Source organism: Asterias amurensis, chromosome 5 (assembly GCF_032118995.1).
Source record: "Asterias amurensis chromosome 5, ASM3211899v1".
Classification (NCBI taxonomy): domain Eukaryota; kingdom Metazoa; phylum Echinodermata; class Asteroidea; order Forcipulatida; family Asteriidae; genus Asterias; species Asterias amurensis.
The window spans coordinates 19,116,687-19,140,679 of NC_092652.1; the positions used below are offsets into that span (position 1 = coordinate 19,116,687).

General features: G+C 39.5%; 1 protein-coding gene across 11 annotated transcripts in view; it reads left to right on the forward strand.

Moving 5' to 3' along the window:
- Positions 1-20,452, forward strand: part of LOC139937520 (uncharacterized) — a 38,932-nt gene extending 18,480 nt beyond the window's left edge. For 3 of the 11 annotated variants that reach the window (XM_071932690.1, XM_071932689.1, XM_071932682.1), the window contains 6 exons: positions 13,357-13,439; positions 14,078-14,318; positions 15,093-15,241; positions 16,318-16,618; positions 17,397-17,455; positions 18,274-20,452. In XM_071932690.1, the coding sequence (XP_071788791.1) occupies positions 13,357-13,439; positions 14,078-14,318; positions 15,093-15,241; positions 16,318-16,618; positions 17,397-17,455; positions 18,274-19,097 (1,657 nt within the window). In that variant the 3' untranslated portion in view covers positions 19,098-20,452. Of the gene's footprint in view, positions 1-100; positions 411-946; positions 1,476-2,105; positions 3,209-4,146; positions 4,481-6,798; positions 6,952-8,141; positions 8,445-9,466; positions 9,515-11,155; positions 11,658-13,356; positions 13,440-14,077; positions 14,319-15,092; positions 15,242-16,317; positions 16,619-17,396; positions 17,456-18,273 lie in introns of those variants that run through there. The other 8 variants (XM_071932686.1, XM_071932685.1, XM_071932688.1 and 5 more) reach the window with 8 other exon arrangements.
- Positions 20,453-23,993: the final 3,541 nt, after the last annotated feature.

Sequence of the window (23,993 nt, forward strand, 5' to 3'; positions counted from 1 at the left end):
TCAGAACCACCCCAACTCATTAGAGATTATCTGTACACGGTGTTACCGCAAACCTTCGTTATATTTTTTATATAAACATTTTTTGTGTGTGTTCCTGCAGCTTCGTCTCCAGCTACACCCACCACGACACCCAGACCCCCTGCAGCTTCGTCGCCAGCTACACCCACCACGACACCCAGACCCGCTGTACTAACGTCTTCACAAACTACCTCGCGGTTATTGTCACAAGCAATCTCCGATGTCCCACCACCAAACGAGGGATCAATCTACATTGACCATTGGTACATTTGGCCTCTCCTTGTAGTTGCGATGACTGCGTTGGCATCATGCCTCTTGGTGGCGCTACATCGACGGAGAAGCAACGTCATCAGGACGACTTTGACGAGAGTGACGGCAACAAGACAAAATGAGTACGTTATGATGCTATTTCAAAAAAAGACATTATGATTACAATTAGTATTTGATACTGTTGTGTGGTGATATGAGAACAGAAGCCTCCAGTGTTTGACTAAAATTATTTTTTCCCCTCTCGATTAAAAGGTCCGGTTAACCTTTTTGGAAATTGCCACAGTATGTTTTTAATCATCACTTGGTGCATCCCAACATATGCATACATAACGCACATGCACCTTTGAAACAAAATTGTCATTTAAGTTGTAAGAAAACTTGGAAAGAAAAATAATACCATTAATTTATAGAATTCGGTGCTTCAGATGCCTGAAGCTTTCTCACAATTGGTATTATTCAATTTTGTGTGTGTGTGAAAAATCACCTTTCTGTCTAAAAAATGTATGCAACTTTTAATGAGTCGTTTTTAACAGTGTCTCATAATAGATCTCGCCAGTGCTGTCTACCAAGTACGTTTTTATGATTATTAATTTGTCGAGTAATAACCACAAGTACACACTACTAACGTGTTTTGGTTTATTTTACATATTGTGGACAGTGTTGAAATGGATGAAGATGGTTATCTAGCTGTAAACCGACTCACGAATAAAGTCAGTACAACCCATGATAATGAGAATGCCCAGTCAGACAAGAGTGTGGCGGCATACCAGGAACTGAAGACCACCGATCCCGGGGGATACGCCGAACTTCGGCCGTACCAAGAACTGAAAATCAGCAGTGGAAGATCTGCTGAACCTCTGCAGTACGAAGAACCGAAGATCAGTAGTGGATCTGCCGACATTTTGCTGTACGAAGAACCGAAGATCAGTAGTGGAGGATCTGCCGAAATTCTGCAGTACGAAGAACCGAAGATCAGTAGTGGATCTGCCGACGTTCTGCAGTACGAAGAACCGAAGATAAGTAGTAGAGGACCTGCCGACATTCTGCAGTACGAGGAACCGAAGATTAGCGACAGAGGGTCTGACGACGTTCTGCAGTTGGAGCATCCGATTTGGGAACCCATCCGAAGCTATGACCACGCTGAACCATATGCACAGATGGAGTGCTCTGGGTTGACCCCCAAAAAGGTGAATTCGTAAACGATACTTTATGCTCCATCACACCGATCTCGTTCTCACTACGTTTTGAAAAATGTAGGCTTGTTGCAAGAATACAGTTATGTGCGCGACGAGGAGGGAGTGAGCGGGGATTGCGGTAGTTGAGTGATAGTATAGTATGAATAACAACGTTCATGCAATATGACTACATTTTTCCCAGAATGCAGTGAGAATGGAGGTGTTAGATCCATTTCATTAAAAAAGCGTTATATTTTTAATTCATAATTATGGATTATATTACAAACAGTTCTTTTCACAGACTTCAACGCCAGGGTTTGCGAAAATGACTTTTAATCAAGCAATTCAGTGCACACTGAAACGTGTGCTTGTATCAAAGATGATGCCTCCATACTCGTTGCCTTTTTAAAAAGCTTTGTTTATTGGTTACTTGTTTGTACTGTTTTCATGGAGAATGGAAATAAATGTGAGTTTGAACTGAACAAAAAGGTTAGGGTCTTAGATTGGTACTAGTAAGTCCAAAAGTTGTTGATAACTTATTTATTTCGAATTAATATTGTTTGGAGACTTTTTTCACCCACAATTATCTGAATCCTTCCTCATGGACTAACCAAAACTGACATTTACTTTCAACATACACAGAATGTCAACCTAAAGATGATAGGGAAAGCGACGGGCAACCTAGCCTGAACATCTGACGTCACACTTCGAAACTTGTGACTTACACCATACACCACCATTGATCTTTACAAGTGTACCTTTGACCTCTCAGCGGAGATTTACAGTCAAATCATAATTACATGTTATATGCAACAAACAAATGCACATCATTATACAACTATTATGCACACCGCACGCGGACGACCAAAAGTGCAGCTGACAAACACCACCTCGAACCAATGAAAACAAATGGAAAGCTTACGTCACTGGACGTTTATCCAATGAAATCATTGTATCAAATTAAATCATTTGACCCGTAACACCCATGCCCGTCTTTATCCTAAAGACAGGGGACCAGTCTGAGACAGCGCTTGTAACGAGAGTCAATGGTCTTCGGGACCTGGGATGCCCAACGAATTATGAACGAGATTGTAATAATGTATATTTGGTTTGCGGTAACACCATATGTGTATCTACTTGCCAGGTAGGGTTGTTCTTAGTGAACTGTCTTGCTTTATTCTACTGCCGCGGGGTAGATAATCGGAGGTTCGGGAGACTTCGAAGGTTCGAGAGATTGTAATAATGAGTGTAGACTAAGAACAAATATGAGCACATGTAAGTTTATAATTACGGTAATTAGCTCCCAATGCAGCAAGCAGGTATTACATGTATTTGTGGCTCATTGGAAACTATGCGACCAATCACTTATACAAGAATTAACATAATTTGATTGGTGACTGGTTTTAGGTACAATGTTTGATGCATATCTCAACACAAATCTACTCAATACAAATATTATTTGAAAATAAATGTTGTGAATGTTAATTTAAAAAAATCAAAATTTACCACAACAACAACAACCAACCAGTGTCCGCCTGTAATAGTAAAAAAGGATTATTTTATTAAATTTATGTACACAGACTATTTAGAGAATAAAGAGGGTTTCGTTTATGACGTAAAGAGTAGATACCTCTAATGTTATTGTATTGTCTCTAGCACCACTTCTTATCTTTTCAAAGTATTCTACTTAATCAATTTTAAGGGAGAGTGGTAAAGATTAAGTTATTTCCCCATTTCTATTAATTAACAGTACTTTTAGTTCTATTATTATCTGTAATAATTATTCCTTTTTTTCTTGGTGGGGGGGGGGGGGGCTTCTGCATCGACTGTTGTCCATGATCATTTTTCGGGTAAAATTTCGATAACGATATTCTGTGCTAAAAATTAAAATGGAGTCTTTTGTTATTGTGACATACTGAAACCGCTCCGATTGTTTTTCTTTTTCTTTAAAGCTTTGGTGTAAACTAAACACAAAACACGACATAGACCTTTATCACGCTGTCACCATCTTGGTCATGTTCCCTGTTTTCGATAGAAATAACGAATGCTAACATTCATTGCGCAAACATGGCACCAGACTATTATTTCGTCCAGCGTCAGTTTGGGTTGGAGTGGAGTAAAATCAAGATGGCCACACTGTGTTAAAGGTCTACACTGGCGCTCTCCATATCTATATTTTGTTCTTGGCCTCAAAGTTCGGAGTCACCAACCGTACACAAAAATGCCGCTCACCTCCTTAATTAGACCCCCTTAATTAGAGCCCTTATTTCTGTAGCCAGGGATCACAACCAAAGATAATAGAGTGCCCTTTAATAATTTGCTCACAACCAACTTGCGATACAAATTGCCCAGACAGTTTCCCCTGTGATTTGATACCCCGTCCTCGCATACTTTGAGGAAAACAAACCATTTTATGGACCAAAGCGTTGAAACAGCACACAGCGTTGTTTTTATTCTGTCAGGTGTTCCCATGCATTCTTTACCCAAGACTTTGGCAAAACTATTATGCAAATCTCCTGTTTATGCAAATGAGCTTTTCTTTTTTGCACAGCGCTATTTTCGACAACAACAGGTGGGGATCAAACACGTGAGCAGCGCTGTACAGTTTATCGTCTGCTCAAACAACACACGTCCATTGTGTCACTACACATTCTAGGAAACATTCAACAGTTTATATCGAGCTTTAATGAAGAAATTCACACGAATACGGCGCCAGCTAGTTTGCCACAGAGTGAGTATTAATGGTCGACATTCATGTTCACTGCGTGGGACCATATAACTCTAAAATGGAGGCCTAGCTCTCTCTCCGAGGCATCTGTAGAAACTACCAGCTCATTGGGGCACAGCTGGGTGCAAAACACAGCCCACAGGGGACCAGAGCTGCTACACAAGGCTCATGGGGGCCAGAGCTTCTATTGCCCGGTCACCGTGGATGGCGAACCACTGCCGCTGCGTGTATATCCAAGAGGGAACGGAATGTGTGATCGCTACAAAGACGTTTACTGGCCTGGAAGAAGGTAAACACCCAATTATTGCGATGTCCGTTGTCATAATTAAATCATTTGTGTTTAATTATTAAAGGAACATCACACTCAGAATTGTCATTTGCAAACAAAACACTTGATGGCGGTGTAAGCCTATAATTTATGTTAATATACCACAAACAACTGACAAACTCGTAGAAGTTTTAGATCGGTCGAGAAAGTAGTGAAAACTGGTTTTGAAATACATTTTGCATGACATTAATAAATACAAAAAATAAATAAAAAAACGCTCACTGAGCGATAAGCTCCAAACGGGCAGTTAATTGTATTCATTTATCAACTATGACATTTCAGACAGAAATATTTCATGGGATATTTTCTACTATCTTCATCATTAGACAGTGTAAGTTTAATGTAAATCTGTGATCTTCAAGATTTGTTTGTACCAATTGTATCTTTAACTGTACACGATATCGTAAAGTTAACGTTAACGCGACAGCTGAGTGGAATTTTAATACAATTCAAAAAAAGCTAAAACTTGCTTCATTTCTCTTCTCAATCAAAAAACAAACAAATTACTGAATATTAAAGGCAGTGGACACTATTGGTAATTACTCAAAATACTTATTAGCATAACACCTTTCTTGGTGACGAGTAATGGGGAGAGGTTGATGGTATAAAACATTGTGAGAAACGGCTCCATCTGAAGTGCCATAGTTTTTGAGAAAGAAGTAATTTTCCACGAATTTGATTTCGGATTTGATTAACCTCAGGTTAAGAACTTGAGGTCTTGAAATCAACCATCTAAACGCACACAACTTCGTGTGACAAGGGTGTTTTTTTTTCTTTCATTATTATCTCGCAAGTTCGATGACTGATTGAGCTCAAATTTTCACAGGTTTAGTATTTTATGCATATGTTGAGATACACCAACTGTGAAGGCTAGTCTTTGACAAATACCAATAGTGTCAACTGCCTTTAAAGACACTAGACACTATTGGTGACTGTCAAAGCCCGGTCCTCTCGTTTGGTGTGTCTCATATGCACACAATACGCCTGTGCAAATTTTGAACTCAGACAATTGGTCGTCAAAGTTGCAAGATAACAATGGAAGAAAAACACCCTTGTCACACAATATTGTAAGCTTTCAGATGCTTTAATTCGGGACCTAATTTAATTCCCAGGTCTCAAAATCGACCTCAAATATTTTAGTGGAAAATTACTTCTTTTTCGAAAACTATATTATATGTTGCTTAAGAGGGTGCCGTTTCTCAAAATGTTTCATATTATTATTAACGGGTCTGAGTTTTTGTGCGTACAATTATCTTGAGTTATTACCAATAGTTTCCAGTGCCTATAAAGAAGAACAACAATTCATGATGTTGGGGTATTTTAAATACTTTGTTGATGTTGGGGGCGGGGGCACTTTGTTAGTAAGTTCCTTGTTTCGCTCCGTAAATAAATAATAGTCTTACCTCGGCATGATTTCATAAAGCTTGTAAGCTTAAAACAATAACTTAGCTTAAAACAAAAGATCTTGCTTTTAGCTAAAATGGGATTCTAGTCGATTTCAGTAGCAGTAGTTTATACCGTATGAACATCAGGGCCGGGCTTTTCAGGACTGCGGATGCTGAAGGAGCACATTTGACATTGCATTCATTCAACACAGAGATTCACAGTCAAATTCTACGTACATGTAATGGGAGACTTTTGGGACACTTGGTGGCAGCAGACTTACCAGGTAAAATTATTGTTCTCGGTCATGTGCGCCCGCTCAGAACTACGAAGAAAATTTATTTGGTAAGTCTGCTGCCACCTAGCTTCCCAAAATCTCCCATTCAATGACATCACTGGTTCTGGACACTGATCTTTAATATTATAGAGACTTACAGTGCTTCTGGAAATTAAATACCAAAAGACAGGGGCCAGTCTATACCCTAATAACGGTTCGTGTAGGTGTACCGCCCTCTATCGGTTGTAATGTAATTGTAGTAATAATGATGGATCATTTTTTGTTGTACATCTCACCTTTTAAAACGATTTGAACGTGATATAAAACCCTGCCATGATAACAGATGACCCTGATATTGGTTATGCTTTTTACAACGTGACTCTAGAGTTAATATTGGAAAAAGTCAGACAATTAACGGGCAAACAATGGAGGGTATACGTGGTGGGATGGGCATGGTACCGAGTTCTGATTAAAATATTCACGCAAGAGGCAATTTTCTTATATCCGTTCAAAGTCCACTCTTCTAGTACTATTTTATGTTTACACCACCCCCGCCCTTCAAAAGAAAATGACTAAGTAAATTATAAATAAATCAATAAATGAGTTTAATAACTGAAACATTACCGAAACAGTTCTTATTTTTTTGTCTCTCAGATTTTTTTTACCGAATCTAGCTGACCTATGAGGTTGAAGGTTTCTTTGGAGTGTGTGGTGTTGGTTTTCTGACGATATGGAGTTCTAAGGTATAACACGATCTTGGGGACATCGAATGGTAAGAGAAGATCTAACCCAATTCCCTCCCAATGAATTTGTCTGCAGGAAGCTCAACTCAGTACTTGTAGATGTTGTCAACTTGTTTGGTTTCATGGTGATGTAGACGAACGTCATGGGCTTTTCCTTGTATGGCATGTTGGTCGTAGCCAGTGATGCCTATTCGTTAGGTTTCGTTCGCGTTTCGTGGACAATTTTCATGAGGAAGTAACTCTCAAAATGAAGTTCTACTTGACATGTTAACATATGTATAGAAGTTGTCATGACAATAATATTTCAGTCATATTATGCCCGAAACCGCCTAATAAGGTGACACTTATCGCATAAACTTATATGCCAAAAGATTGTTTCATGTATGAAGTTGCACACATTCCATCTTGTTTACTTCCATGACATTTTTATTAACCGGCAAGGACCAACTCAACAATTGAGCGATTGTGTTTGAACGTGTATGGGAATGCCGTGTTAATATAGTGTGTTTGATTATCGTGTAATTATAAATGTAATTTAAAAGTGTTTAAAAGCACTTTTTAATTGTTCGTAATTGATACAAAAGTTACGCCCAAACCTCAAGGTTGTGAAAAACTAAAAAGGCGTCCCTTTATGCCGTTGACGGCGTGCATCAAAACGACAATACTTTGACGTCATGTATGGGAGTTTGCTTTGTTTTAGCTCCATGCTGCAACAAAGCGGCTATACAAAATGGCGCTTCCACAATGACGTAACACTAATTTTTTGTTTACACAATTTTTTTGTTTTGTTTAAATTTCATACTTGACACCCTTTCAACAAAATAAGTTATCACTAGGGGGCTGTTCTTTTTTCGCGAGGGCGGCGTATCAAAAAATGCAAGCTAAATGAGCTAAAAAAAACAGTTATTCAGACCCCAAAATCGGCCAAAAATGGCCAAAAAACAAAATGAGCCGTAACCATGGCAACGGGGTATATATGGAATTGAAAATGCAATTTTGTTTACTTGCACCCCAAGGCCCTTCCACCTACAAAGTATAAAATGAATTCATTTTTTGACCGTGAGCAAGTATGTCAATTATTTACCTGAACTGACTCTTAAGCACTTTTTAATTGTTCGTAATTGATACAAAAGTTACGCCCAAACCTCAAGGTTGTGAAAAACTAAAAAAGACGTCCCTCTCTGCCATTGACGGCGTGCATAAAAACGACAATACTTTGACGTAATGTATGGGAGTTTGCTTTGTTATAGCCCCATGCTGCAACAAAGCGGCTATACAAAATGGCGCTTCCACAATGACGTAACATTAATTTTTTTTTTTACACATTTGTTTTGTTTAAATCTCATACTTGACACCCTTTCAACAAAATAAGTTATCACTAGGGGGCTGTTCTTTTTTCGCGATGGCAGCGTATAAAAAAATGCAAGCTAAACAACACTGTTATGGAAAAGTTTGGAGGAAGAAACTGCTGCTACTGGTGAAGCCTTGATTGTGAAGAAGGTGTTCTTATCAAAATGCAAAGGTATTTATTTATTTTTTAAAATTTCTTTACAATTTACAAACTTTGTGCCCCGAAGGTCAAATTACCGAGTCAATACAATAGTTAAAAATAGATTTGACATACGCAATATTCTTTTAAAAGGCACACCTAAAGATAAAAAAAAAATAAAATAAAATAAAAGAAAAGAAACAGATTACACCCTTGCCTATAAAAGAAAAACATAACCACATTTTACTAAAGAAAGACATCAAAAGGGAAGTGGAATAATTAAAAGGTTATAAAAGTTAAAATGAAACATGAAATCAAATAAGAAGCTCATTAAGCTCACTGACCACCATACGCAGTAAAATGGCGAATTGTACATGTTAAAGTTGCCAATACAGGCCTAGAGTAACGATAGCGCAGGTCTGATTTTACATGATTTCGTAATGTTCTAAAGACTCACCTTTTCCCATGTTTATTGCTTTGATGCGCGCTTACAATGATCTTGGTGGAATAGCGCCTCATATGTTTTAATTTTTATGTTATGTTATGTTATGTTATATAACGTTATGTTCAAAACAGTCATGTACAAATTTCTTTCAATTTTGTTTCTTTAAAGGAGCACGTTGCCTTTGATCGGATGAGTTGGTCTATAAAAATGCGTTTGTAACCGTTTGTTATAAAATGCATATGGTTAGAAAGATGTTTTAAAAGTAGAATACAATGATCCACACAAGTGTGCCTCAAAATTGCGTGGTTTTCCTTTTACTTTGCGAAATATTACGGTCGGCCATTTGGAGTCAAAAACTTGACTCCCATAAATGGCCGACCCATAAATGGCCGACCGTGTTAGTCGACGAGGTAAAAGGAAAACCACGCAATTTCGAGTGATACTTGTGTGGATTATTATATTCTACTTTTAAAGTATCTTTCTAATCATATGCATTTTATAAAAACGGTTACAAACGCTTTTCAGAGACCAACTCGACCTACCCAAGGGCAACGTGTTCCTTTGAAAGGGAATAAACAAAGCAGTTGTTGACGTTGTTGTTGTTTTCCAGGTGACCGACCGGCTGAAATGCGCTTGGCATCATCAACATTATTAGCAGGTAAATGGTTTAAGTTCGAAAACACCAAAACACACAACCAAGTGTGTTTACGCCTGCAACCGTGTACCTCCATGTGTCCCTCTTGTGTTTATACTCTACCCTTTTTTCAACAGCTCCTAGTGGTTTTTTACACGTTTTCCAACTGTGGACTTTCCCGATTCGTGGAATCTATTGTCCTCTTTTGTTATAGGTTCTCGGTTTGAATGTGTATACATAATTTTTACCATTACGTTCGAGGACACTTTCTGTTGTTACTGTATTACTATAATAGAGCATACTATTTGTGACCCACTCTGTGAAAATGAGTCACATGTCGCCCAATGCAACATTAAGTTATGGGCAGTTTAATGTGGAAAAATTAATGTCAAAAAATAAAAATAAAAAACATCTTTAGTTGCATGGTTAACCTTTAGAACACTTACTTTTAGGCATTTTGTGATCATTCTTAAGTCTGATTTGTATCCTTTTGCACACAATGGTGGTTTAAAACATAATTTTACTTGTAATTTGTTTTTCACAAAAAATGGTGTAGTGGCTAATTTCAAACGGGAGTAACTCAGCAACGCGATACACCCCTAAGCTTAGACACATACCCAATTACTTCTGCTGATGTGTTCTTTCCAGCCATGCATATAACTCAATTCCTGAAATTGCCTACATCTGACTCATTTTCACAGAGCGGGTCACATTTGTTTTGTACACAACTGACTACAGAGGACCCATGGAAACAAAGAACCGACTAGTGAGGACCTCTCTATAAAAGTAAAAAAAAAAAAAAAAATCCTCAAAATGAATGCCATACAAACCCACTCGCATGTATGAAAGCTTTGACATCTGCCACATGCAGAAAATAATCAATGGGAAATTGGGAAAGAAATAAGAAGATATTTGAGCCAAAATTTCACCTTACTAATGTTTTAAATTTTTTTATCATGTTGATTTGCGTTTAACGATTTTTTCAGCGGAAATGTTCAAACGAGAAATTGCCTTGAACTTTTTAATAATATAGAGTATGTGGGCACTTCGAGTGCTTTTTAAAAGGAAATGCAGGAAAACACAAGTAGATACTGATAGTGTTATATTATTGTTTTAAACAATTCATGGTTTTACTTTCAAATTGGCATTGTCACTACCGTGTTTCGAAGTATAGAGTGTAGTAACCATTTCATGGCAAAACAGCCTAAACACTCGAAAATTCTGTTTTCTTGTATGAAAAAGATAATTTCTTGGTAAATTTTGGGGCGTGTTTCAAAGGCATACCATGTATATGGTTTTGACTATAAATGTCCCATCTCTGCCCTCTTTTTTTGTACACTTTTATCAATTATGGCAAATCAATCTCTGTTTTGCTTTTCTCAAAAAAGGTAACTTTTTAGTTACAGGCTGCTTTGCCATGGAAAGGTCGAACAATGACGTAGCTTTATGACGCATGCGAAAAGAAGCACAAACATTTCAGGGGGGTTCCCCTGTAAATAATAATTGCTGATCTCATTGGCTTGTATTCGTTACACGTTACGGTGACGCATCACAAAATGGTGACGCCTAGTAGCACAGTTTAATTTATTCCAAAACCACTGGTTGACCTACCCATCTTTTTGAGGAAGTGCCAACCACCAGCACAGAGGAAATTTGCGCGACATCTTTTTTTCCGGTGGTTGTTGTTATTGGAACCAAACCATGAAGTTGTGTCCATAACAAGGAAAAACCTGTTTGTACGTATTGTGAAAGTGGTTGCATATGATGTGCATTCCAAGAACAGTATTGTTCAGAAGAAGTCTTTTTGTGAGAAATTTGTACAACATCACAATTCGGGTTATGTTTATATAGTTGGAATAATCACATCCACAGTTTGAGGCATCCGATTGATATAGTATGGTCTACAACTGTGCGGTTTAGTTAGTACGTATTGCGTTGTATATACAATCAGACATCGAAGCAAAATGGCGTTGTGTTCCTGCATCAGGAACTCTCGTGTTTCGAACTTCAATTTATACTCGTGGATGCTACTCTTTATGTTCTCCGTGTTGACTGTCATTTCAACGGCCTCAATTGTTCCTTCATTATCAGGCTACAAGACCAAGCAGCGGAGACAACGCCGCGGTGACGAGTGGATTGGACATGCACTAAATAATATATGCTCTTGGTAAGTTTGAATCATAGACTTTAAATTTGATCTGAGATAAAGAATATTAATTTTGTTTTTTACCCATACACACCGATGTGTATTAGCCCTGTACTTTTCAAGGGCCGTGGGTTCGAATCCCACCGGAGTAATATGTTTGTGATTGTTTTCATAGGACTCGGGAAAGTACAGAGTGCTAACACACATGGCGTGTGGGTAAAAACAAAAGTTAATATAAGTTTGAAGCAGTTGGAAGAATTTACAGCAAGTACAAAGGTATTAATTTTTGGTTTTTACCCATATACACCGATGTGTGTAGCACTGTATACTCAGTACGTTCCCGAGTCCTGTGGAAAAAATCACAGGCATTTTTACTCGGGTGGGATTCGAGCCCACGACCTTTGCAATTCTAGAGCAGTGTCATACCAACTAGATCACCGAGATTGCCCGGTAGCTAGAGGCAGTTCGAATCCTATGTTTTAGCAGCGGGTACTGCAAACAATTTTTAATTGATGTTAAATTTGCATCGGGGATAAAGAATATTAATTTTGGGTTTTTACCCATATACAACGATGTGTGTAGCACTGTATACTCAGTACTTTCCCGAGTCCTGTGAAAAAAATCACAGGCATTTTTATTCGGGTGGGATTCGAACCCACGACCTTTGCAATTCTAGAGCAGTGTCATACCAACTAGATCAACGAGATCACCAACTAGATCACCAGCAGTGCCCGCTGCTAAAACATAGGATTCGAACTGCCTCTAGCTACCGGGCAATGTCGAGTACTGAGTATACAGTGCTAGACACATCGGTGTATGGGTAAAAACCAAAAATTAATACTCTTTATCCCCGATGCAAATTTAACATCTTTTAAAAATCGTTGACAGTACCCGCTGCTAAAACATAGGATTCGAACTGCCTCTAGCTACCGGGCAATTTCGGTGATCTAGTTGGTATGACACTGTTCTAGAATTGCAAAGGTCGTGGGCTCGAATCCCACCCGAGTAAAAATGCCTGTGATTTTTCACAGGACTCGGGAAAGTACTGAGTATACAGTGCTACACACATCGGTGTACATGGGTAAAAACCAAAAACTAATATTCTTTATTCCCGATGTAAATTTAACATCTATTACAAAAAGTACAAAGGTGTTTTAGTGTGAGGGAGAATTCAAATTGATTACAACTTCAAAGTAATCAAGTAATGTGGTTTCGTACGATGGCTTCTTCGTTAGAAACTCAAGTGTTTGGTTATAAAATAAAACATTTTACAAAACATTAATTTGTGTGAAAGAATATCAGACGGCTATAATGTATAATGTCTTTGGTTTTATTCTTTAATTAATTCATCTTTAAATGCAGTGGACACAATTGGTAGTTACTCAAAATTATTGCCATTAAACCTTATTTGGTAATGAGTAATTGGGAGAGGTTGATAGTATAACACATTGTGAGAAACGGGTCCCTCTAAACAGAGTCTGAAGTGACGTAGGTCTCGAAATCGAGCATCTGAAAGCACACAACTTCGTGTGACAATCGGGTGTTTTTTCTTTTATTATTATCTCGCATCTCCGTCGACCAATTTAGTTCAAATTTTCACAGGCTTGTTATTATATGCATATGTTGAGATACACCAAGTGAGAAGACTGGTCTTTGACAATTACCAGTAGTGGCCAGTGTCTTTAAGTTGAATCTTTGTTGTGTGGATTGCTATTTTTAGGGCCGAATGTAATGGCTGGATTGGTTGCAACCAAATGGTGAATCAACCGATCACATGTTCCACCACACCGGCAAACTTCAGGGGTAAGTAGACACTTCATTGAGGCATAAACATAAATCTCATCAGATTGTAAATCAGATCAAGGCGTTTTACTAAAACAGTGTTACACAGTTTTGAAACAAATAGTTTAAGTAGGAATGCATCTTTCTAGAGAAGAATAACCAATTTACAACCCCAAGCAAGCAAACAGACGGAGAAACGAACAAACAAAAACACAACCACAACACAAATAATGTATTTATTTATTTTCCTGTACTAAATACTTTTTGTAAGCGCTGTGATTTAGTTTTCTAAGGAGAGCGTATTTTAAATGCCGTTTATTATTATTATTTATTATTATTATTAACCCAAACAACACGTAAATAAAAAAATAAACAAGCACAAAATGCACAAACAGCAGCCAGTTGGTAGCGGCAGCCATGATACCCTAACTATTCTTCATAAAAAGGAGTATTTTTAAATATGAATTTGTTCTTAAGATATGGTAGTTCTATTTCCAGATTACTGTAGCGAATGTCAGCCTTCGAATTATATAACAACACAACATTGTTGTATAGAAAGTGTACAACGTAACTCTTTATCATGCTGAAATTACAGAATTAATGTAAGTTAAATAATTATTCCAATAACCAAATTCTGTGTTTAATTTACATAACGATAGAGCTTGATGCTTATGACGTAACACCTCCACACAAACGTATGGACCTCGGTACATGTTATGGATATTCACCTCGTGGCAACCGAGCACCCTTAGACTGGTGTAAAGAGGGCCCGAAGAAGGACGAGTGTGCCTGCTTCAACATGGAGAGCCTCATACTACGTATTGGGTACAGCGAGCAGGGGGAAACCCATCCTAAGGATGATGCTGCCATTGGAGATTTATGTGAAAGTAGAATTACCAGGTGAGTTGTTATTCTCAATATTATCAATCTATCCAGCCCTTTTGGTGTTTTTTATGTAAAGTATTCATTCATTAAGCTTGAAACGTTGTCTGTAATAATTGCCCCGAGTAGGCCTTTTTAGTGATGATGACGATGATGTGTACACACAGTGGGGACAGTAGTAGAAAACACATTATCTCTATTTAGAGAGACAAACTGCTCAAATTAATAATTAATTTATAATTGTGGCATGTGTTCCCCACACTGCCGGTGTACTACATCGGCATCAACACCAACTACAACAGCAACAACAAAGTTCAATAATATTTGCCCCGAGTAGGCCTTTTTTAGTCATGATGATGATGATGGCGATGATGTGTACACACCGTGGTGACAGTAGTAGAAAACACATTATGGTATACATTTTTTTCGTAAAGAGGAAGACTAGATAGCCATGAAGGTTGAACCCCCCCCCAAAAAAAAAAAAAAAAAAAAAAGAAAAAAAAAGAAAAAAACATTCAGAAGGCAACAAATACACGAGAAAAAGACCAGTCACATGACACGTTTTCTGCCCTCAGTGGCTAAACTCCTTTGCAACATTATCATGTTATTTATTGTAATGCGATGTAGTGTGGCGTCACTTTGATGTGCAACTGTGAGGGAAAAGTGGAGAAGAGAAGAAAGAAACGAATAAAGTTGACGTTTGGTCAAATCTGAGCCTCTATTTTAGAGAGACAAACTTCTCAAGTAATTCCGATTGCCTTCACATATTTCTATGGTATGTGTTCTCAACAGCCCTTGTACTACAGCGGCACCAACAACAACAACAACAACAACAACAACAACAACAACAACAACAACAACGACAACAACAACAACAACATTACCACCAACCACAAGTGTCACCAGGCCAATGTCTACAGCAGCAGAAGAACCGACCGAGGGTGAGTTAAAGTTCTGTGTCCATCCCCCTCCTGACCTTCCCCTCCCTTTTCCCTGTCTCTCTCCCCTGCTCTTTATATCTGTCCACTCAATTGGTGCTTACTCTTTTTCTTGATCAGTAATGTTTTATAAAAGAGGAATGGGGAGTCCTACTCGTGATTTTACCACAGACTCTAAAAAGCAGAAGGGACGAAAGGTACAGTTTCATTACAATCAATGTTGTGTGACGTGGTGGCTGAGCAGACCATAGCCATTCAAATTCAATTATTATTATGTTGGCCGCGTTTTGATATCAGAGTGCAATTGCGTGGTAACAGATTCTGCCCCTCCCCTCCCGAGATCCGATATTTTGTCCCCTAAAATTTACTGTGAACAAACTACTTCTGATAGCGCCCTCTTTTGAATCATCGTTAATATCACGAAAATCACGTCAATTTCCTTTATGGGGGACATCTCCGGCAGACAGATTTCCCTGGGACAGACATTTGACACAGGCTTGTCATAATATTATATCACTGTAACTGCCTCTCTTTATACCCAGGATACGTTACTTTTGAGGGTAGAGGGCAACAAGTGCATTTCTTTTTGGAGGGGAGGGGGGTGCTGGTTTGAAAAATACCCCTCTCTTAAACCGTTCCATTAAAGATGATGGTTCCAACGGTTTGTGAAAATTAGTGATAAATCGAAGGGGAGAGAGAGTATGTTTTGGGAGGTGAATGGGTATTGTATTGGCCGTCTGAGTGGGGGTGGGGGTTGGGGGTGCAGCATCGGCTCGCTCATCCGGATACTGTAGGTGAGCGGGAAGCAATTTTGTAGTCATCCTCAAGAGTTGTCCAGATGTTTTTTTAAGCATTACCCTTTTTAAATCGATTCAGAACAAAAATGTCCCTAATGAAAAACACAACAACAGTGACATTATTGATATTCAGAAAAAAAAAATGCGAGAGGAAGGAGTACCCACATGTACTTTGTACAACTGTTAACTTCGAGCCACTCACCTCTGTCAGTGAACTATATATCACCTCTATATAAACTAATCAAACTTATCTTCAATGGAATTCTGACACTCTTTTAACAGTTTCTACTGGCTTACTAACAACGAGTACATTAACACCACCCACGACCGCCACGACAGTATCTACGGCAATGCCAACTACAAACTGTTCTGCAAATCGTGTTGTTCCAACAGATTCATCTTTGCCGCCAAAATGGCCCATAACGGGTGCACCATCAGGAGTTACCATAACGAGTACACCACAAAACGACGAAGAGATAGATCACTTCATTATCTGGCCACCCATGCTTGTTGCGTTGGTGTTAATATGCCTCTTAGTGGCGCTATTTCGTCGAAGACGTAGGTCCAAGAAAATTTCCACTGGGTGAGTTATTTTTTAAAGTCGATGTGTATGCCTTAGGGTGAAGATGACTGCTCGTGATCCACCGACAGCTGACTGTTTCATCTTGCTTGTCCAGTTTTAAATGACTGTTTTAAATGACTGTATTATTATTAAAGTATTTAACCAATAGCACTTTATTGACACACTGATTTCTATTGGTGGTCTAAACCAAACATGACTGATGACAGTTTTCGATGTGTTGGGGTTTCTCCCCTCTTTTGCATTGAATTTGTAGTCGCTTTGTACTTTTAGTTAAACTGCTTTGTTTGTTGTTAAAGTTTGCCATATAATTCATATTCTCTAAAGTCAGATTTGGTAGAAAGGCCTGGAACTACATTATTCAAGATTATGTTCATCAAATCATTACATCTTAATTAGTTGAGACATCAAGGCTGCCACACATTTTAGAAAATTAAACAATACTATTATTTTGATTTGGGTTTGAACACAGACTTTTAATACAGCGGGATTTGAACCAACGACCTCCAGACAAGCATGCCGGTGTCCCAGTGAATTTTGTCTACTATACGGGAACTTCTAACATGGGCTGGAGGAGGATGGTCCAAAGAGGGGGCGCTATCTGAAGATGTTTGTACACAGTTCGCCATAGGGAGGACAGAATTACCGGGGACAGAATGAGCTATCTAGCCTTACGTTTCAGGTCTCCCTCCTTTGTTCATAGCTTTGTTCGGGGTGCCAGTCAGAGGTCATACATCTTGTTTCTTCAATTAACAGCCAATTATTGTTATTCCCTTCCTAGTGTCAGTGTTGGTTTCTCTGCTGTGAATACTTCTGAATCTCCCACAACACCTCCACCAAGTGAGTTTGTCCTTATCTGTATAAATAAAATATGTTGAAAATACAATAATTTGATATCATGTTGACTAGAATTGATTAAAATTGCATTGACCAGAGTGGTCCAAATAAATGTTCGATCAAGCCCAAGACCATTGTCTTTAAAGGCAGTGGACACTATTGGTAATCACTCAAAATAATTATTTGGAAAAAAAACTTTCTTGGTAACGGGTATGGGGAGTGGTTGATTTAATAAAACATTGCGAGAAACGGCTCCCTCTGAAGTAATGTAGTTTTTGAGAAAGAAGTAATTAACCACGAATTAATGATTTTGAAACCTCATATTATTTAGAACTTGAGGTCTCGAAATCAAGCATCTGAAAGCACACAACTTCGTGTGACAAGGGTGTTTTTTCTTTCATTATCTCGCAACTTCGATGACCGAGTGAGCTCAAATTGTCACAGGTTTGTTTATGCATATGTTGAGATACACCAACTGTGAAGGCTAGTCTTTGACAATTACCAGTAGTGTCCAGTGTTTTTGAGGAAGCTTCTGAAATTACTACTGAGCACATTGCAATTTCAGTAGGGCGCCCCCTCCAAGAGATCAAGAGAGGCTACATATAGCTCTTTGGCTGTTTTCGTTTCCGGCGCGGACATAGCTGCATATAAGGTGGCGTACATCTAAAGATGGCAGTATAATGACATCAATAATGAATAAGGTCCAATGTACTGTCGTACATTGAAGTACTGACGCCAAATGTCGCTTGTCAATGATCTTCCATTTAGAGGATGTACTTTTATGAAACACCTTTTTTTATTCGTCTATTTTCTTTTCACAGTCTCAAACCCATCCTACGAGAAACAAGTTTCTGGAAACGAGCTGGAGAGGAGTGGCAATTTCTTCTGTCCGCCGCTCGAGACCATCCCGAGAACGCCCAATAGCTGCGGGCGTAGCAGGCCAACCTCCCCCGGACAGGAAGGCGAGAATGCAGCTGCGGTCCTCGGTCATTTCAACGTTGCTTTCACGGAGGGGAACTACAGCGTTGTCAACCCAGACCCCGACGACGTCTCGGACGGGAAACTCGCATCGCTGCACCGGTCGATATCACCGAGAGAGGCCCGGTACTCAAGCTGCCCCGAAGACGGTGAGTACACCACTCCGGTGGTTTCATCGACAGCAAGTAGGGGGTCGTCAAACCAGTCGGCGAGCAGGCCGGTCCAAAGGGTCTCTGCTGACGGCTACGAAGACGCACCCGTCTTCAGCTTTGCAACATCGGCTTACGAAACATCCCAGCAGAACCCAAACCACCTGCAGAACTACGCGACAACGGATAACCCACGAGAGCGAAACGCTCGACCGGGAGCTGACCTGCACTACGAGGCCGTCTCCCCGGCCAGTCACTCACCCAAACCAACCGGTGACAATGTCTACGCGTACGCCACGACTGCTGTGTACCCGCCCGGTCCGAACACACCGGGCGGGCCTCAGATAGTTAACGGTAATGTATACAACGTACTTCAGACTCCCGTGAATCTGAAAGAAAATGACGGGGAGTATTCAATGCTAAAGAGAAGCGTGGGAGGCAGTGACCCAACGAGTCCACATGTACCGATTGTTTCATCAAATGAGTATAATAAAATTGTTATTCCGTTTCAACACTAAGTTTTAGATCAAACTGAGTGTAGTCGGACGCTCCTCGAAAAAAATTGTATCCTAGCTGTAGTCTTAGTCCCGTCCGATTGGACGTAAAGCCGTTGTTCCCGTGTGTTGTGTAATGCACGTAAAATAACCCAGTGCACTTGTCAACAAAAGAAGTGGTTCTTCCCGGTGTTCCTAGTTTGATTGGCAGCATATTGCGCCACATCACTTTTGTAAACCATGTTTAATACAAAACTATGTTAAATGAGTACGTCTCAAAATCCAAAAGTAGTCCACCATACCTTGCAGGACAGAATAATGACGCGCCTTGGGAGCGTTACTGCGCGCTATTAAAGAAGCTACTAATTTGACTGTGTAAAGAAGCTCGCCAAAGTGGCTAAGCCAAATGTGAATACACGCTAAAGCATAGTGGTCACGTGACCTTTTTCCCTTCTACCATCATCTTGTTCGTGTTCTTATACTGCAATAGCGATGATTGATGCCGATTATCATCATGCCCAAATAGATACCAGACTATTTCCCTCCATTTGGGGAATATTGATAAAAACTAATCAGAGTTTGAAATGCGTGTAATGCGTAGCGGCAGATTAACTGCAAAAGCTAGACTTTATTAGCTTTTAGATATGCCGAATAGGTAATAGAATAATAGAGTTATTAGATCTTAAATCGAGAACCAAAGTTCGCTTAAATTAAAAAACATAAACCATCCGCAAAGCCGATAATGATAAATTTAATATCGTTAAACCGTCACACAGTAATCACAGATGATGGATTGTGTCTCGGCAGTTGTCGACATTTTAGTTTAATTATAATAGTTGTACATCCGAAGTCCTGGGTTAATACCTTGTGATGATTTTTGAAAAACGACCTCCATCCGAAATCGGTTTTTGTTGGTACCTGACTGTGATAATTGTAAATGTGAATGCACCTCGGGGAAATTAAACAAACAAATTAACTTTTAGGTGTCAATGGATTTTAATTTAAAATGACCACGGAAATCAGGTACTAGCATGTGGGATGCCGAAATAATTGTCTCGTGTTCACTGTTAATAAGGATAAAGAGCAAAATGGCAGTTTATAAAATAAATGTTTTTTAAAACAGTAATAAAAACTACTTATTTTCTGTTATTTGAACTATTGTAACGAATATTTTATTTAATATTGTGACACTATTCCTTTGTGGGATTATGCAACGTTGGATTGACTTTTTAACTTCCCTTCAATCAAAGACGAAACATGCTATAAAAATAAATGTTGTCTTCTGTAGTGAATTAACTACCCTCAGACATATTTTGCTGTCATTTTTTTAAAGGTTTTATTTACATGATTGTCAAACTGCTGTATAAATAAAAGCTGACTTGCACTCTTTTAAACTGATACTTATAGTGTCATTTCGCCTCATGCCTGCCGAGGTTTTTATACAACTTGGCACAATTTTTACTTAAATCACTTCCCCTTCCCCTTCATTCATTCCACACCTTCTTTCCGTATCTACTTGTGTGAGCCACCATTATAACATTCTAGAGGATCAGGTAGACTGGCCCCCGTTAGACAGGCACTGGTCTTACAGATCCAATGATTTCATTGGATAAAGGTGCTGTGACGTAAGCTTATTTTGATTGATCCGATATGATTTAGTGTCGGCTTGCACTTTCGACACTCTGATAATGTTCTTTTTTTTTGTTATTATAAATTTAGGGTTGTTTTATTATCCACTATGCATACGTAATGTGGTTCTCTGTTTCCATTTTTAAGTATGACAACAACTTAATAGTTCGATGACTCGACACATGCATGTAATGCCAGTTGTTGTTAAACTAGTACTGTGACGTCACTCTATTTATGAAAGTGTAGACTATTTTTACGAATCTACAATTAAGTGTATAGGTTCGTTATACGAATCTACTCAACTGTCTATTCGTTACGTACACTCAACTGCAGGTTCGTTACGAATCTAACAGTTAAAATGTCAATTTCGTTACAAACTAACGTGACTAGTTCGACTTGATAATGACTGTCTTTCCAGACTGGAAGATAACATGATGTGCAAAACACAGTTGTGAACATGCTGTTTTAATTTCCGAATGATTTTTTGGGGGGCAAAGTTAAGTCACGGAATAGACTCTTAACTGAGATTCGGTCCGTCCATTCTATCATGAATCTACACCTTTTCGTCCATTCTCCTTAACACAATCTCTCTGGGATTGCAAGCCACAGAGTGTGTTTTGTTTTTTCCTCCGGATGTCCGCTTGTTTAGTGTTGACTGGAACCACCATTGTAAATAGTTCTCCGCGTGGTAGATGGCGAATCAAAGAGGAAACCAAAACTATTAACAGACATTAAAAAAACATTTCCACGAATTTGTCTTGAAAAAAATGCTGTCATCACGCTGTACTCAACCACATGTCTCATCGGGCTGGAAAACGTTTCCTCGATCATTCCACAGGAACCAAGTTCCAATAAGCCATTTGCGTGTTAGATTTGAATATTGTCTGGTACAATGACGTGCTTGATCATACGTTACCGCTTAAATTTGAATTCCTCAGACGATTGAGATAGTTGCTATGTCACATTATTAGGGGCAAGTGTTTGCTTAGTTATGTATGTACGAGACGGTGAACACCCATACATGATTCTGAATTGATGAGTTATTATGGCACAATGGTATACCAGGGTTTGCTCTCTGGTGACTACCATATAAAAGCTGGCCCGGTGTGGCGGCCTCAGCGCTCTGGCGGTCTCAGAGCTCCGGGTGACGTCACCGGAGATTTCGGCACGCAGTAATCACGGTCTCAGATCTCTGGCGTGCCAAGCTCTCCGGGATGACGTAGCATGCTGTCGTTGCGGGCGTGAGTCCCCGCCCCCCTACCGCCACGAATAAATCTTCGAGACCAGTTTTGTTATCGTACGAGTGCTTTTCCGAGGGGCAACCCAAAACCCTTTTTTGGCTTTCAGAAGAACCTTCTTTGTAATTCCCACTCCTCAAATACTTATTATAAACGTGATTACTTTTTTCACAATAATGTCGCATACGCTCGCTCGTTCACCACATCACACGATATGGGCGCCGCCATGGCAGCTACGAGAGTAGACTTGTGGACAAGTCGTTTATGGTCCCACGCGGTGAGATAGTCGAGTTGCAGCGAACTGCTGGTTGCGCGACTACTACGAGCTGCTTGGAGTCGGCCAGCGCAGTAGTTGCGCAACCAGCAGTTCGCGCGCGAAGAGCACCGCTGCAACTCGACTATCTCACCGCGTGGGACATTAAACGACTTGTCCCTAAGTCTACTACGAGAGTGTATTCGGCACGGCGCTAAATCGACTATTTTCGCTTGGTGTGCGCAGGCACGGCATGACGTAATACTACCGTATTTGGTAATCTGGAGCTCTGAGACCGCCGGACTCCGAGACCGCCACACCGGCACCATTTGACATTAGCAACTGTCTCTGTATAGTCTGGTGAATTCAAAATTTAAGTAGTAGCTTGTAATCGAGTACGTCATTGTACCAAACATTATTCAAACCCAACGCGCAAATGGCTTATTGAGAGGGTGGTTTGAATGTTTGGTTGTGAGCGGTTGATGAATGTGCCACTATACAATTGTTGCACGCTGTGACGGGGTCCATGGCAATTTGTACACCCGAGGAGGGTGCCATTTCCCCCCGAGGCTGTACAAAACCCATGGTCCCAAGTCACAGCGTGCAACAATTGTTTTGTTATACCTTTGTAACATTAATATTCCTCTTCTCGAAGTTCTGTTGTCATCTTCAAACATTATTACGACGGACTATTCATTGTTTAATAAGCAGACGAACAAGAAACTATTCCCTCGAACCCGCGGTTGTTTCGCACACAGTGCTGGAAATCGACCAACGCTGGGAACGATCAAGGTGATGTACACCGGTGTACATCACTTTTCATGTTACCCGGCCCGTCCAGCCATGTAACATGCGTATTTGTTGCACGGCACGTGATTGGTTCTCGACCAATCAAACTTCACAATTTGTACAGAGGTATAACAAATTACCTCGTACACTTTCGGCAAGGTGCTCATATAAATTCAGTCTGATGAATCAACGTTTCGAAAACCTGTCTCATGTTCTCTTTGTTCAATCACATATAGGGCATGTGACATAGGGCAAGCAACTTGTAAGGCAATCAATAAGTAGAACCACTTTGGTATAGCATGAACAAGAGTATTTTATTTCAGTGACATGTCCTCGTTTTGTTAAAAACAATGTCTTTAGATCCCTAAGAAAATCATTAGATAAATGAAATGTGAGTGTATTGTCGTCTTTGAACTGCCACTTGTTACCTGGAACCGGTTTGGCTGTAAATTGCCTCGTGTGGCAAAGTATTATGCTATGTCAACTATTGCGCTTACTCCAGTTTCCTCTTAGACATTAAGGGCGAAGCTAAATCGTTTTGAATGCTCTTTGAAACAGTCGTTGTCGAGTAAATAAAAACATTCCTTACTTTCTAAATTAAAAAGAGTGGAAAACACCACTCTTTATATTTCGAGCTGTCCTCCATACATCTCTTCAAAAAGAGTGGTAGTTATTTCATTCTTTTAGAGGGGTTTTCACTCCACGAGAGAGTGAAAAATCACTAAAAAAGATCAATCTAAGAGAGTGGAAGACCACTCGAAAAAGAGTTGTCCTTCATATGGCTCTTCAAGGAGTGCTTTTTCACTCATTTACATTAAGAGAGTACGATCTCGCCCTCATCATTTATGAGTGAGACCAAAGAAGAATCAGATGATAATTAAGGACAAAATAACAAACCTGTCCAGAGGAGTTGCTTAGCGCCCTCATGCTGCCCAGTCGCATCAGTCGAGCGGAGAAAATTATTGTGCAAGGTTCCCCTAGACCGATCCCTGTCATTGACAGGTATTGCCT